Genomic DNA, 12407 nt, shown 5'->3' with positions numbered 1-12407 from the left:
TCACTGTCAGCCCCTTCCTTAGTACTGGCAGGTAAGGATGGGACGCTGCTTCTGGGGCTCAACGCATCAGCCCATGCATCCCCCCACCACAACCTGAGCTTTGGCTCTCTTGGGAAGTGTGGGGTTGGGGTGAGCAGAGGCAGCTTGTCCCCAGTTTAGGAGCCCCTGCATGCACCCCCACCCCAGGGGCATTCAGCCCAGGGCCCTGGGCTTTGTCCCAAACTGCACTGGCCTTTTGTGTGGCTGAGGCTGAGGAGGAAGGCAGAGGCAGCAACAATAGGGCCAGTGGCAAGAAAGGTTCCTTAGAGACCCCATCATATGCCCCTGCCCTCCAGAAATGGGCAACATGCCTGGCTCTACAGGGGAGACCCCACTCCCCCGAGGCTTCCAGCCATGTAGGGATGCTCTGCACATCGCAAGGCCCTCCGGACAGAGGGGCCCATTCTTCCCCGGGGCTGGGATGGGGCCAGGATGACTGCTGGGCTCCCAGTGGACTACAGCAAGAAGTCCAGCACCCTGCCAGATTGCAACCCCCTTCCCTCACAGGCTAGGAGTGGTGTCTGCCTACCTGCCCCCCACTAAGGGGCCCCACCCACCTCAGACCTTGGGAGTTACAGCCCTTTTCCACTCCCACTCCCACATAGAGGGGAGGCTCCCTGCTTCCCCCCAAGCCAAGCAGCCGCTCCTCCCCAAGGCACGGGCCTAGGCCATTCCCACTCACTAGCTGGGTGGCCTTAGACAAGGCACCACTGCGCTGAGCCTCAGTGTCCTACTCTGCAGCAGAAATCGGAGCAGTCCCAGGGCTGTGGAGGCTCAGAGGAGGTAAGGGCCAGCTCAGGCATGGGACACTCCATCTACGCTGGCTAAGGAAATCAGTGTTCTTATTGGTTATCACTCTCACCTCAGAAGCAGCTGGTACCACCTGGAGGCGACCCCTCCCTACTCCCCCTCGACCAGCCCCTCCTCAGTGCCCTGCTCCCAGGCTCCTCAGTCCAGGGCCACCTCACAGGGGTGGAGGTGGTTGGCGTGGGCAGCCGCAGAGGCACGGCTGAATTCCTGGAAGCGAGGTGCACAGCCCAGCCAGGCCTCACCGAAGTGGCTCCAGCCCATGAAGAGGAAGGGGCCGGGGCCGGTGCGGACACTGAAGTGCAGCGGGGTGTGAATGGAGGCCTGCACGTGGCCCCCGGACTCCCCCACCCGGAACAGTGGCAGTGTCTGTCAGAGGACACGGGCAGCCGCCACCACGGTAACAGACTCCTGCAGCTCTGTGTCGTGGCCAACCCTGTGGATGGTTCCAGTGATCACTGTGGGGAGACACACTGGCCAGTGGCATGCAGGGGAGGGTGGAGGGTGGACCCCAGGCTCCCCCCACGGCAGAGACACTCACCAAAGTCACTGGTGCACGCGGCCAGCAGGAGCTCAGGGTCACTGCAGGGCCTGCAGGCACCTGACAGGAAGGGGACATGGTGAGGGTAGGTCCTGCCTTCTCCTGGACCACCCTAGGCCACCCCCAGCTGGAGGCAGGAGGGAAAGGGCAGGCCACCAGACCCTCCCCTGCCTGATGACAACTGGGGACCCGAGGCAGCATGTGGGCACCTGACACTTGAACGCTCACACATGCACAGACATGGGTCTAGGGGCTGTGCCCAGCGTACGGGCACGAGGACTCACGCACCGGGGGTGGGTGTCCAGGGACACACTCTCACACACCCATCTTAACATGTGCACACCAGCACACCCCTGTGGCTTCCCAGAGCTGTATCCTTGGGCCCAAAGACACCAGCCCAACCCAGGTGGGTGGCCGGAGGCTATCGTGAGCTTTGGAGTCTCTGGCCTGGGGCCCAATGCAGAACAGAAAGACCCCTATCCCCTGTGGGGTCAGGCTCCACGTTCTAGGAAAGTAAAGAGCTGGTCTTGGTGCCCTACAGGGAGGCAAGGCAGCATCTCCATGGTGACCAGACACACACTGAACTTTTGTTGTATTGGACTCGGGGAAGGGAGGGAGGTCACTGCTGGGCCAAGGAGCCCTGGACAGCTTTGGCTAGAGGCTTTGATTCTGTCTCCCATCATCCCCTCCCCCCACCCCTCAAGGACCAAGAGTCCTGCCTGCCCTTTCCCTAAGCTGAATCCTGAGGGATTGCCCACACCTCTCTCTGTCTCTTGGACCTGTCCTCACTAGCTGTGTGATCTTTAGTAACCCACTTCACTCTCATGCCTCAGTTCCTCTCTCTCTACGATGGGGATGACAGGCGCATCACCACCCAGCCCATCACTCACCATCAGCACCAAGACCGTGGGCCTGTGGAGGCAGTTCTGGATACCTGTCCTCGTGCATTTCAAAGCGGAAAGAGGCCACGCAGCAGCTGATGTCTGGGTGCGGGGTGGCCTGCAGGAAGAGGGACCGGCGCTCACGAGGACCCCAGCGCACGCATCGGCCCCGCGCTGGGCCCAAACCCTCAGCCAGCAGCAGCCCCAGGGCGCCGCCCGCCCGCTCCGCGAAGACTTGCGCGCCTGCGAAGGGCCGCGCCAGGCACAAGGAAGGCGGTGCTGGAGCGCCTGAGGGAGTCGGGAGTCGGGAGTCGGGAGTCGGAGCTGGCCAGGGTCAGGCGCAGCGCCCCGGCCGGGTACAGCCACTGGATCACGCCCCTCCGAACAGGCCAGGGACAGCTGCCCCACGCTGCCCGGCTCCTGGGTCAGGCCGCTGCGGACAGGACAGGACGGCAGGCGCCGAGGCAGGCGGCTTGCGTCCGCCCCCGGCGCAGCCCCCTCGTCCTGCACCCTCCCCCGAAGCCAGAAGCAGCTGCGTCCACTTGGTCCTCTGGACCCCGGGGGCGCGGAGGGGCCCCACAGCCCCAGAGCGCGGCCTTCTGGGGCTTCGTACCTGCCGCTCCAGCCGCAGCGGTCGTCCGAGTAGCCGGCGCAGGTGGCGGTGGCCAGGAGGTCCGAGCAGAGCGCGCGCCCAGCAGCGCAAGGAGCGCCTTGGCGCGGACGGGCGGGGCGGCGGCGGGAGCACCCCGGGCTCCGGCCGGCTCCGCGCACCGTTCCGCCCGCGCCCCACCTCTGCCCCGCAGCCCCGTGGGGGCCAAGAGCGGGAGGCGACGGGCCGGGCACGGCCAATCGCGGCGCGGCCCAGGAACTTTCCACCAATCGCAGCGGCGCTCGTGCGGGCGGGAGGCCGAGCCTCGGCTATTGTGGCGCGGAGGACAGAGCTCCAGGCTCTGTGTGCTGTGTCGCCCTCTCGCACCCCCCGCCCCGCATTGCCGTATGCGCCCTTGTCCTCGAGCCCTTGGCCGGGATAGGGGTGGGGGTAAAGCCCACTGGAACCTGTCTGGGGGGTAGGAGGAAGAGCGGCTCATCTCGGGTGGCCCTTTCCAAGAGTGGGCCCTGGGCTTCCAGTCTCCATGCTGCCCCAGCCTGGCCCTGCTGACTGGTCCCAAGAGATGGCACCTAGGGATGAGGGGCCAGATGCTGGGCCCGTGGGCACCATGGAGAAGCAGAAGCCAAAGGACAGCCCTGAGCTCCAGAATCAGGCCCCCGGGAGGTCCAGACAAGCTGAAATGGGGCCAAGACACGTGGAGGCTGAGGGGAGTGTCTGGGAGCCCAGAGATTTCCTGGTAGCAAGGACTTCCCCTGAGGGGAGGGGTGGAACAGAGCCAGATAGGCACTGGGGAGAATTCCAGGCAGGGGAGAGGAGCAGACTGCCTAGGCAAAGACCCAGAACAGGGTGAAATCCCTGGGTCAGATCACTGAGGCCCTAGGCACAAAGCCAGGAGTCCAACCACGTACTCCAATCCTTGGGGTCACTGAGAGCTTTAACCAAGGTCTGCAGGAAACTGCATAGACTCTCTGCCACCTATGGGTGTGAGCCCTCCACCCCACTATTTGCCTACCCCAGCCCTGCAGCTACCCCTGAGCCTGAAGGGCATGGCTGACAGATGAGGGAGGTGGCCCCAAGGGGAAGGGTGAGACACCCACAGGCTACAAGAGACCCCTTGCTCTGGACAACGAGAGTGAGGAGCTGCCATCACAACAGCCACAGGGCAGGTGCAACCTCAGTGTCTATCGACAGATGAATGAATAAACAAAATGCGGTCTGTCCAACAGTGGACTATGATTCCACCTTAAAGAGGAAGGCGATTTGGGGGCGCCTGGCTGGCTCAGGTCGTGATCAGGGGTCCTGGGGTTGAGCCCTACCTCGGGCTCCTTGCTCAGTGGGGAGCCTGCTTCTCCTTCTGCCTGCCATTCCCCCTGCTTGTGCTCTCTCTCTCTCTGTGTCTCTCTGACAAATCAATAAATAAAATATTTTAAAGAAATAAAAATAAAAAAATTAAAAATCTAGGGGCCCCTGGGTGGCTCAGTTGGTTAAGCACCTGTCTTTAGCTCAGGTTATGATCTCAGGGTCCTGGGATTGAGCCCCACGTCCCAGGCTCCCTGCTCAGCAGGGAGTCTGCTCCTCCCTCTCCCTCTGCCGCCCCCCCACTCGTGCTCTTTCTCTCTCTCTCGTAAATAAATAAAATCTAAAAAAAAAAAACTATTAAAATTTTTTTTTAATTTTAAAAAAAAGGAAGGAGATGTGGACACCTGCCACAGCACGGATGAACCTTGAGGGCGTTCTGCTGAGTCTGGCAATCAGCCAGACACAAAAGGACAAATACCACATGATTTCACTGCTAGGAGCCCTGGAGTTGTCAAGTTCATAGAGACAGAAGGTAGGTGGTGGGTGCCAGGGGCTGCGGCAGGGGGTGGGGAGAGGGTGTGTAATGGAGACAGGGCTTCAGGTGGAAAGATGGAAAGATGGGCCCTCTGCGCAGCGATGGGAATGTGCCAAACACTACTCAACTGTGCACTTACTTAAAAATGGTGAGGATGCAGGGAGCCTGGGTGGCTCAGATGGTTGAGCATCTGCCTTCAGCTCAGGTCATGATCCCAGGGTCCTGGGATCGAGCCCCGCGTCGGGCTCCATGCTCAGCAGGGAGCCTGCTTCTCCCTCTCCCTCTGCCTCTCTCCCTGCTCATGCTTTCTCTCTCTCTCTCTCTGTATCTCTGTGTCTCAAATGAATAAATAAAATCTTAAAAAAAAAAAATGGTGAGGATGCATAATTGTAAAAGTAAAGTAAAAATGCAAGAGGTAGACAGGGCCAGTGCTGGGCACGTAGAAGGTAAAAGAGGCGCCAGGAGGAGGAGGAAAGAGGGCACTCTGGTCAGCACCACAGCTGCCCTGGTCGAGGGGCACGCGTCCCCTTCCCACCTTCTGACCAGGCCTTGGGACCTGAGCCCCTGCCCAGGTCTCCGAGGCAGATGGTGGCTCTGGGCGCCCTCTGGTGGCAGTGCGAGGAGTGACCCACCCCAGCCGGCCTGGGGCCCCTGGACCCCCTTGCCAGCTTTCCTGCAGAGAATGAGTCCATGCCTGTGGGTGCAAGGGAAGGGTTCCTGGCCAGTGGCCTGGTCTGGAAGGGGCACGCACATGGCCCTGGGCCACTCCTCATCACCAGGCTTCCCCTGCCCAGGCCTCTTGCCCAGGGCCCGTGATAATGCCAAATGTCACCCACAGAAAACCTGGACAGGGGCCACCTGTCTTCACAGGTGCTGTCCCCCAACAGCAAAGCACCTGGGTGGCGTTAGCCATCAAAGATCTGCTGCCCACGGGACAGGGAGCCCAGAAGGCCACGCCTGCCCTGGATTGGCAGTGACCAGACACACTGCAGGTGCTCAGTAAACACAGGGGCAAGGAGTGTGTGCCCCAGTGAGCGAATGGGTGAGTGGATGACACCCCAAATCATAGGCAACTCCCCCAGTTTCTATGCTCAGTATGGGGGCTGCTTCACAGGCCCTGGGCCAGAGGCCTGGGTCAGGGTCCTGACCCTCCAAAAGGGCCTCTCTTCATTCCCACCCAAACCCTAGTTCTTGGCAAGGGCTGCAGCTGATGCTGGGGCAACAAGCTGCATCTCAGCTGAGCCCCATACTCCAGCAGGGGGGTGACCCCAAACGGCAAAGGGCACCTGACCGGAAGCCCACAGTACTGGAGGCATAAGGAAGGAGCACTCATGACCAAGGCAGGTGCTGAGCTGGTCAAGGACCTGGGGGCGGGGGGCGACAGGAAGGTGGGGCAGATCTGATGGCTGATGAGGGCAGGAAGACGGCCCAGGTCCAAGAAACAGGGCGAGCGTCCCAAGGACAGTATGGAGCTGATGGCAGACCAGGAACCAAGAAGGTGGCCAGTGAGAGAGGAGTGGGCCAGCCCCAGGCCCATCGGCCATGGGAGAGCTAGGACTTGGCCTGGAGGAGACAGTGAACCAGGCTGAAATGATGAGAAAGCCCAGAGAAGGAAGTCAAGGTGTTTCTCTTGCATGAGACCCACGTGGGCTCTCATTTCAGCAACAGTGGGGGGAAAACAGGCCAGCCTTGACTGAGTCCCCAGCTGAGCCCGTGGCCACCCAGACCCTTGCAGCCAGGACCAGCTGAGTGTGTGTTGCTCCAGCTGGTCCAGAGCAGCGTGCTGCACACCTGGGGCGGGGCTGAGGGCTGGGGTCAGCAGAGACCGTTCCCCAACTAAATGCCAAGGGGTGCCAGGAGCTTGCCAGCACCTGGGCTGCCCAGTGATGGGCTCTGGTGGTGCCCGCCATGAGCACTGGCCTGGATTGCCTCTACCCAGCTTGACCCAGGGAGTCCCAGGGTTCCGGAGTGACCAGCCTGCCCAGAGACCCCATTAGGGACATGGTCATGTCTGGCAACTCCTCTGGCTCCCCGCCAGCTGCACCCCATTCCCCTGACCCTCACCCCCAGTGGAACCTGGCCTTGCCCACCTATGGATGCTGTATCTGGAGACACGTGGCAGCAAGGTTCCTGTCATGGGGATGTGTTCTTCCCTGTGACAAGAAATCCACCCCCAACACACCTTGCATCTTGTGGAGGAGCCAAAAATGCAGCTGCAGATTGATTTGCAGCTGAGCTAAAAATAACCGCTAGGCTCCAGCCAGGGCCCAGGAAAATATCCCATTGCTAGGAGACAGCCGTTCCTGGGAGACGGCCATTGCTAGGCGACGGGGTTGCCGTGGTGACAGCTGGGCCCTGAGTCATGCTCCACCCTGGCCGCCCCACCCCTCTGCCCCTGGCGGGTGGGGTCTGGGTCCGGGGAGGAGGAAAGGTTGGAGGCAGAAGCCGGCAGGCAGCCAAGGGGCCCACACCCTGATGCCCACAGTCACCATGGCCACCCGGGCTTCCCCGTTCTCACTGCTGCGGGCGCCCACTCTGGCAGCTGAGCAGCGAGAACAGCTGACCGCACCCCCCCGTGCCCCACACGGTCCCCCCACCAGGGGCTGGGGCGTGGGGGCAGGGAGGGTTGCAGTGTCCATCTGGCCCTGTGCCTCCACAGCAGGAGGCTTCACAGTGGGCCGTTTACAATCAGGCATGCGGCTCTCACCACCTATGCTGTCCTAGGTGCTGCGCTGACCTTCAGGGCACCCCCGGGGACCCCAGACCTATTTGCCAGGAGGGGAAGTACTTGCCTGAGCACCCCCCATGCCCCCATGGAGAGGAGGATTTGAGCCAGGCAGGTGGCTCCAGCGCACATGCACCCAGAGCCCCCCGAGCAGCGGCTTGAGGACCCTCCTGTGAAGAGCCTCAGGAAGTCCAGAGTGGCTGCCCCAGTCCTCAGGAGCCATGAGGCCTGACCCTTCATGGGCAGCCCCAACTCCTGAGGTGACAGTGGCCCCCTCTCTCATGGGAGGGCCTCAGGGTGGGACGCACCAACAGCCTTTTGCTCCTCACCCTCCCATGACTAAAGAATTGGAAACCTCCCGCAGTCTGCACTGGGGAGACTCCTCCGTGTCCAGGCATCAGGACAAGGAGTGCTGCAGGGGAGGGGTGCTCCAGGTGAGGAGTGCTGCAGGGGAGGGGTGCTCCCGTGAGGGGTGCTCCAGGTGAGGGGTGCTGCAGGTGAAGGGTGCTCCAGGTAAAGGAGTGCTCCAGGTGAGGTGATGCCAAAGGTGAGGAATGTGGCCCTGGTGGCTGAAGTTCCAAGAGCAAGGGACCAGGTGTCCGGCAAAGCTGCGGCCAGTGGTGCGGGAGACTCAGGCTTTCTCGGGCCGCAGCAAAGAGCAGACAGAGCCCTGGGAGCATGGAGGCTGTGTCTACACTGCCAAGCGATGCCCTTGCGCCGGGGAGAACGGGAGCTGCCCATCAGCCATGGTGGAGAAAGAGAAGCCAGCTGGTACAGGGCAGGGTGACAGCGGTGGGGAGGGGCGGCGCCCACAGGTACTGGGGAGGTTACTTCCACATTCCTCCGAAACAAGGTCTTTCTTTGCTCAGATTCGTCCAAGGTGGGGAGACTTCTCGGGCCCCACTGAGGGCAGAACGTGCTCTCTGCCCAAGGCCCTGGCACCTGCTGAGGGACAGAAGAGCCTGGAAGCAGGAGGTGAAGTCCTGCCCTGCTGGTCACCACCCCCACCGGGGTCCACACGTGTGGAGCCTGAACTGGGAGGTCAGCCTGCTGGACCTGCACACCACAAGTGACTGTATGGGTCGGACAACACTGTCCCAGTCACCCCAAAGGCCTTCACGCATCCATTCTGACTGCCCACGCCAAGCTCCCTGTTTTGACCAGAGTCCTCACTAGGGCAAGACCGTGATTCCTCAGCCCCTGTCACACGGGAGAGCCGCCTTCACCCCAGCCTTGGCAAACTGGCTCCCATGCCCTGCACACAGCACAGGCAGCACCCAGCTCCCAAACAGCCAGGGTCCAGCCAGTGTGGCTCCCCCCTTCAGCTGCCCCCACCTCACACCAGCCCCACTGGGTCCTGCTTCCCCTCAAAATGCTGCAAACACCAGTTATTTTCATTTCTCTCACTCTCTCTTAGGGGCTTCCTTAAGGCTCTTTCCCTAATGTGAAGACCCCTGTCTGCTCTCCCACACCTGATCCCTCCATAGTCTCTGCTCCCAGGAGACCCCAAGATGGGTACCATTAGCCTCCATTCTCCACTCTGAGCCTGCTGGGAGGCCTGGCATCTCCAGTGGCCAGGAGAGAGCCCTGCACACCCTCCCTCCACACCCCATCCCGGTTCCTCTCCCAGCCTGGTCCCTACAAAGTGGCCACCACCACCTGCCTCCAAGGGGTTCCAGGCTCAAGACCTTAAAACCTAAAGCCCTGTGCGCACTCCTTCCTGGATAACTTCGCCCACCCTCTCATCCTTGGGGTTTCCCGTGAAGTGTCCTGTCCTCAGGAGCCACACGACCACCACCCTCCCGGGGTCACCATCATGTGGCCCTCTTGAACTTCCATCGCACTTGTCACCCTCTGAAATGGTCTGGTGGTTGTTTTTCGGCTCTGCGGAGTGGGGGGACACTGAAGGGGGTTTCTGGGCCTGGCACCCAGCAGGTGCGCGGGAGATGTGAGCGCCATGGAGGCTGCCTGGCCGCCCGCTCCGCTCCGCTAAGCAGGAAAGCTGGGAGGGTGAGGGTTGGACCGTCCTCGCCCCCGCAGTTGGCATCCAAGGGTCGGGATGCGCGGAGCTGGCCCCCCGCTCCACAAGACCGCGCACCCCCGGGGCCAGTCGCCGGCGCCAAAGAGCTCGAGTCCTCTTCCCCCGCAGGATTCCGGGACCCCACTGCTCCGCGCAGGCAGGGCTCTCCCCTGGCCAGCTCTCCGGCCGCGCGCCCCGCCCGCCCCGCCCGCCCCGCCCCGCCGTGCGCGCGGGTTTGTTGTTGTGCGGGCGCCCGCGGAGAAGGGGTGGGGGAGCTGCCGGGCCGGCGCGTGCCCGTGGGCGCCGCGGCGGGAGCGCGCGGGGCGCGCGGCAGGGCGCGGCGGGCGGGGCGGGGCTCGGCATCCTCGGCGCCCCCGCCCGGGCTCGCCAACCGGATTGGCTCCCGGCGCCGGGAGCGCGCGAGGGCGCGGCGCGTAGAGCCGGGCGGGGGGCGCGCGCGGCGCCGCCGGCGGCCGCGGAGGAGCGCGGGGAGGAGGGCGAGGGGAGGGAGGAGGCGCCCGCCCGGCTCCCTGCAAAGCGGCCTTATTTATCTGGGCACTGCCTCAGCCTCCCCGGTGGGAGGCTCGGGGCAGCCGATCCTCTCCCACCGGGGAGCTCCTCTCGGGCGCGGCCGAGGGGGCCGGCCAGGCCGGGGCGCGGGGCGCGGCAAGGCCCTGCCGGCCAGGCCAGCACCTCGGCCGCCTCCCCGCTTCGCCAGCGCCCATGCTGGGCTCCCCATGACGAGAAGACGCCCGGCGGACAGCGTGGCATGAGCCAGGTGCCCGGGCCGAGGTAAGGTGTGTGCACCGGGCCAGGCTGCGGGGCGGGGAAGGGGCCAGGCCGCGCCATCGCGGCGGCCACAATGAGGATTGGGGAGGGGGCTTCGGAGTGGGCCGCCACCCGCCCCACGGGGTCTCACATAGGCGCAGCCCCTTCCCAGGCCCAGGTCACCGGGCCTCTGGCCCTGACAGGCCCTCCCACAGATCCTGATCCCAGCGCCGCCTGGTTGAAGCATGCTCCCCAAAGCAACTGGACCAGGTGCCACCTGACCACAGCTCTGGGGAAGCAGAATTGCAGGCCCCGAGCCCCCCAGGTTGGGTGAGGTCCTGGACTTCCTTTGAGCTCTGAGCTCCCCTCCCCACCCAACACCATGAGCCCCTGGGCCTATGAGACAGGTGTTAGATACAGTTACACTCTGGGAGGAGCCATGCGGATGCATGGCCGGGGGCTAGTCTGCCCTGGGCACCTGGGCCTGTGTGGAGCTGCCACAGCAGGAGAATGAGAGGGAAGGCCTGGCCATGTGCCTGTTCTGGAGGAGGGGTCGGGCCTTGGCCAAGGTTGGAGGGCTTCAGAAGGAGAACTGGGCACCCTGAGGCTTGCTGGGGGGGGGGGGGGTCTGGCCTCCTGGGATTTGGGGGGAAGAGAGCCCCCACCCATCACCCCAAGAGGAAAGAAGGCCTAGCTGTTGGAGCCTCAGGGAGCCCATGGCCCAGTGGCCACTCCTCTAGCCCCTCCCGGCCTCTGCACAGGAAGCCTTCCCTCCAAAGAGGGAGCAGATGGCGGATGCCGCTTCACCTGCCCACTTGGTCAGTCCCCTCCCGCTACTCGCCACCTCCTAGGCCCCTTCTTTCAGCCAACCCCTTTGAGCAGAGGCCTGGGCTGGGACTCTGGGAGGGCCAAGGCTTGATGGAGACTTGCTGGCATGGCAGGAGGTGGCCATAGGGCTGGACCAGGTGCTGTGGGGAGGAGGGAGATCCAAACCCCCATCACAAACCTGGGCAGTGCAGGGCGGCCTGCTCAGGTCCCAGGGGACCCCGGGACTCAGCTGCCTGCTGTCTCCACTACTCGGCTCCCCTCGTCCTCAGCCACCTCTTATTTGGGCCAGGCAGGCCTCTCAGCACCTATAATGCTGGGCAGGCCCACTGGACAAGCGCTCCCCTCCAGTTCATGTCCACTTCTAGAGCACTTCAGTGAGTCCCATCTCCCAGTGCAATGAGGAAACAAGTAGTCCTGAGGTCGGGGGACCTAGGCCCCTCAAGACTACTGGCCTAGGCCCAGCAACCCTGTGCTGCTGAGAGCCAGGGAGACACTCACCCCAAGGTGGGGCACTTCTCAGCTGCCTGCAGCCCCATCTTGTCACACGTGGGTGCTCACTGCTGTGTCTCAGAGGGGAAGAGTGGAGGTGGCAGTGAAGGAAGGCTCTGTGGGCTAAGTGGGTGGTTCAGCACCTTCCCCACCACTGACAAGGAGGAGCTTCAGCCAGACCAGCCACAAAGAGTGGGCTTGGGCCACACGGCCTCACTTGGCAGGGAAGAGGGGGAGGGTTTGAGGCAGCCGCCCAAAGAAGCAGGCACTAGATGCCCCCAGTCTAGGCACTGGGGGAGGGGGGTGCTCAGATCCTTCAGAGTAGAAGAACCAAGATGAGGCTTGGAGCCCAAGCTCATTCCCCAAAGTGCCCAGTCTCACATGGCTGAGCTGTCCTGAGTGTGACCACAGGACTCGGTCTGATGAAGCACCAATTCTGGTCTCTTTTGAGGCCACGTGCTCACTTCCTGGAGCCCCTGGTGCACGGGTGGGGCAGCTTGCACCCCAGAAGCATCTCTGAGCTGGGGGCGGGAAGGGAGCATTCTGCTGGCTCATGTGCAAAGTGGCTGTGATGTGAATGTGCCTGAGTCACGGGGCATGGAGTTTGTCAGCCTGCGCTGTGTCCCCAGTCCCAAGCTACCCTGGTTGTCACAACTGTCCCTGGGGCTGTCACCACAGATCAACCTGATGTGAATTTCTCTGGCTACCCACGCCCTGCCCACCTCCACGGCCCTCAGTGGGTGGGCAGGGAGAAACGGTCAGTGCAGGTCCTACTGGGGCCAGACCGCTCCAGCCCCCCGGGCAGGCTGTGTCAGACTGAGCATCAGAGATGAGGGAAGAAATCTCTGAGTTGGGAGCCATGAGG

At 63.1% G+C, this 12407-nt stretch overlaps 1 protein-coding gene across 1 annotated transcript; it reads right to left on the bottom strand.

Annotated features, from left to right (window-relative positions):
* Positions 1-970: 970 nt before the first annotated feature.
* Positions 971-10306, bottom strand: METRN (meteorin, glial cell differentiation regulator). The gene is given in 7 exon segments (XM_064590303.1): positions 971-1304; positions 1388-1447; positions 2278-2549; positions 2581-2645; positions 2647-3186; positions 9176-9321; positions 10066-10306. Coding segments are annotated over 7 exon segments (1641 nt in total). The 3' UTR covers positions 971-987.
* Positions 10307-12407: the final 2101 nt, after the last annotated feature.

The sequence above is a fragment of the Mirounga angustirostris genome, unplaced genomic scaffold (assembly GCF_029215605.1).
Source record: "Mirounga angustirostris isolate CCGP_5_RB_7025 unplaced genomic scaffold, mMirAng1.0.hap1 SCAF_5, whole genome shotgun sequence".
Taxonomy (NCBI): Eukaryota; Metazoa; Chordata; class Mammalia; order Carnivora; family Phocidae; genus Mirounga; species Mirounga angustirostris.
This window is presented reverse-complemented; position numbering and strand designations above follow the sequence as displayed.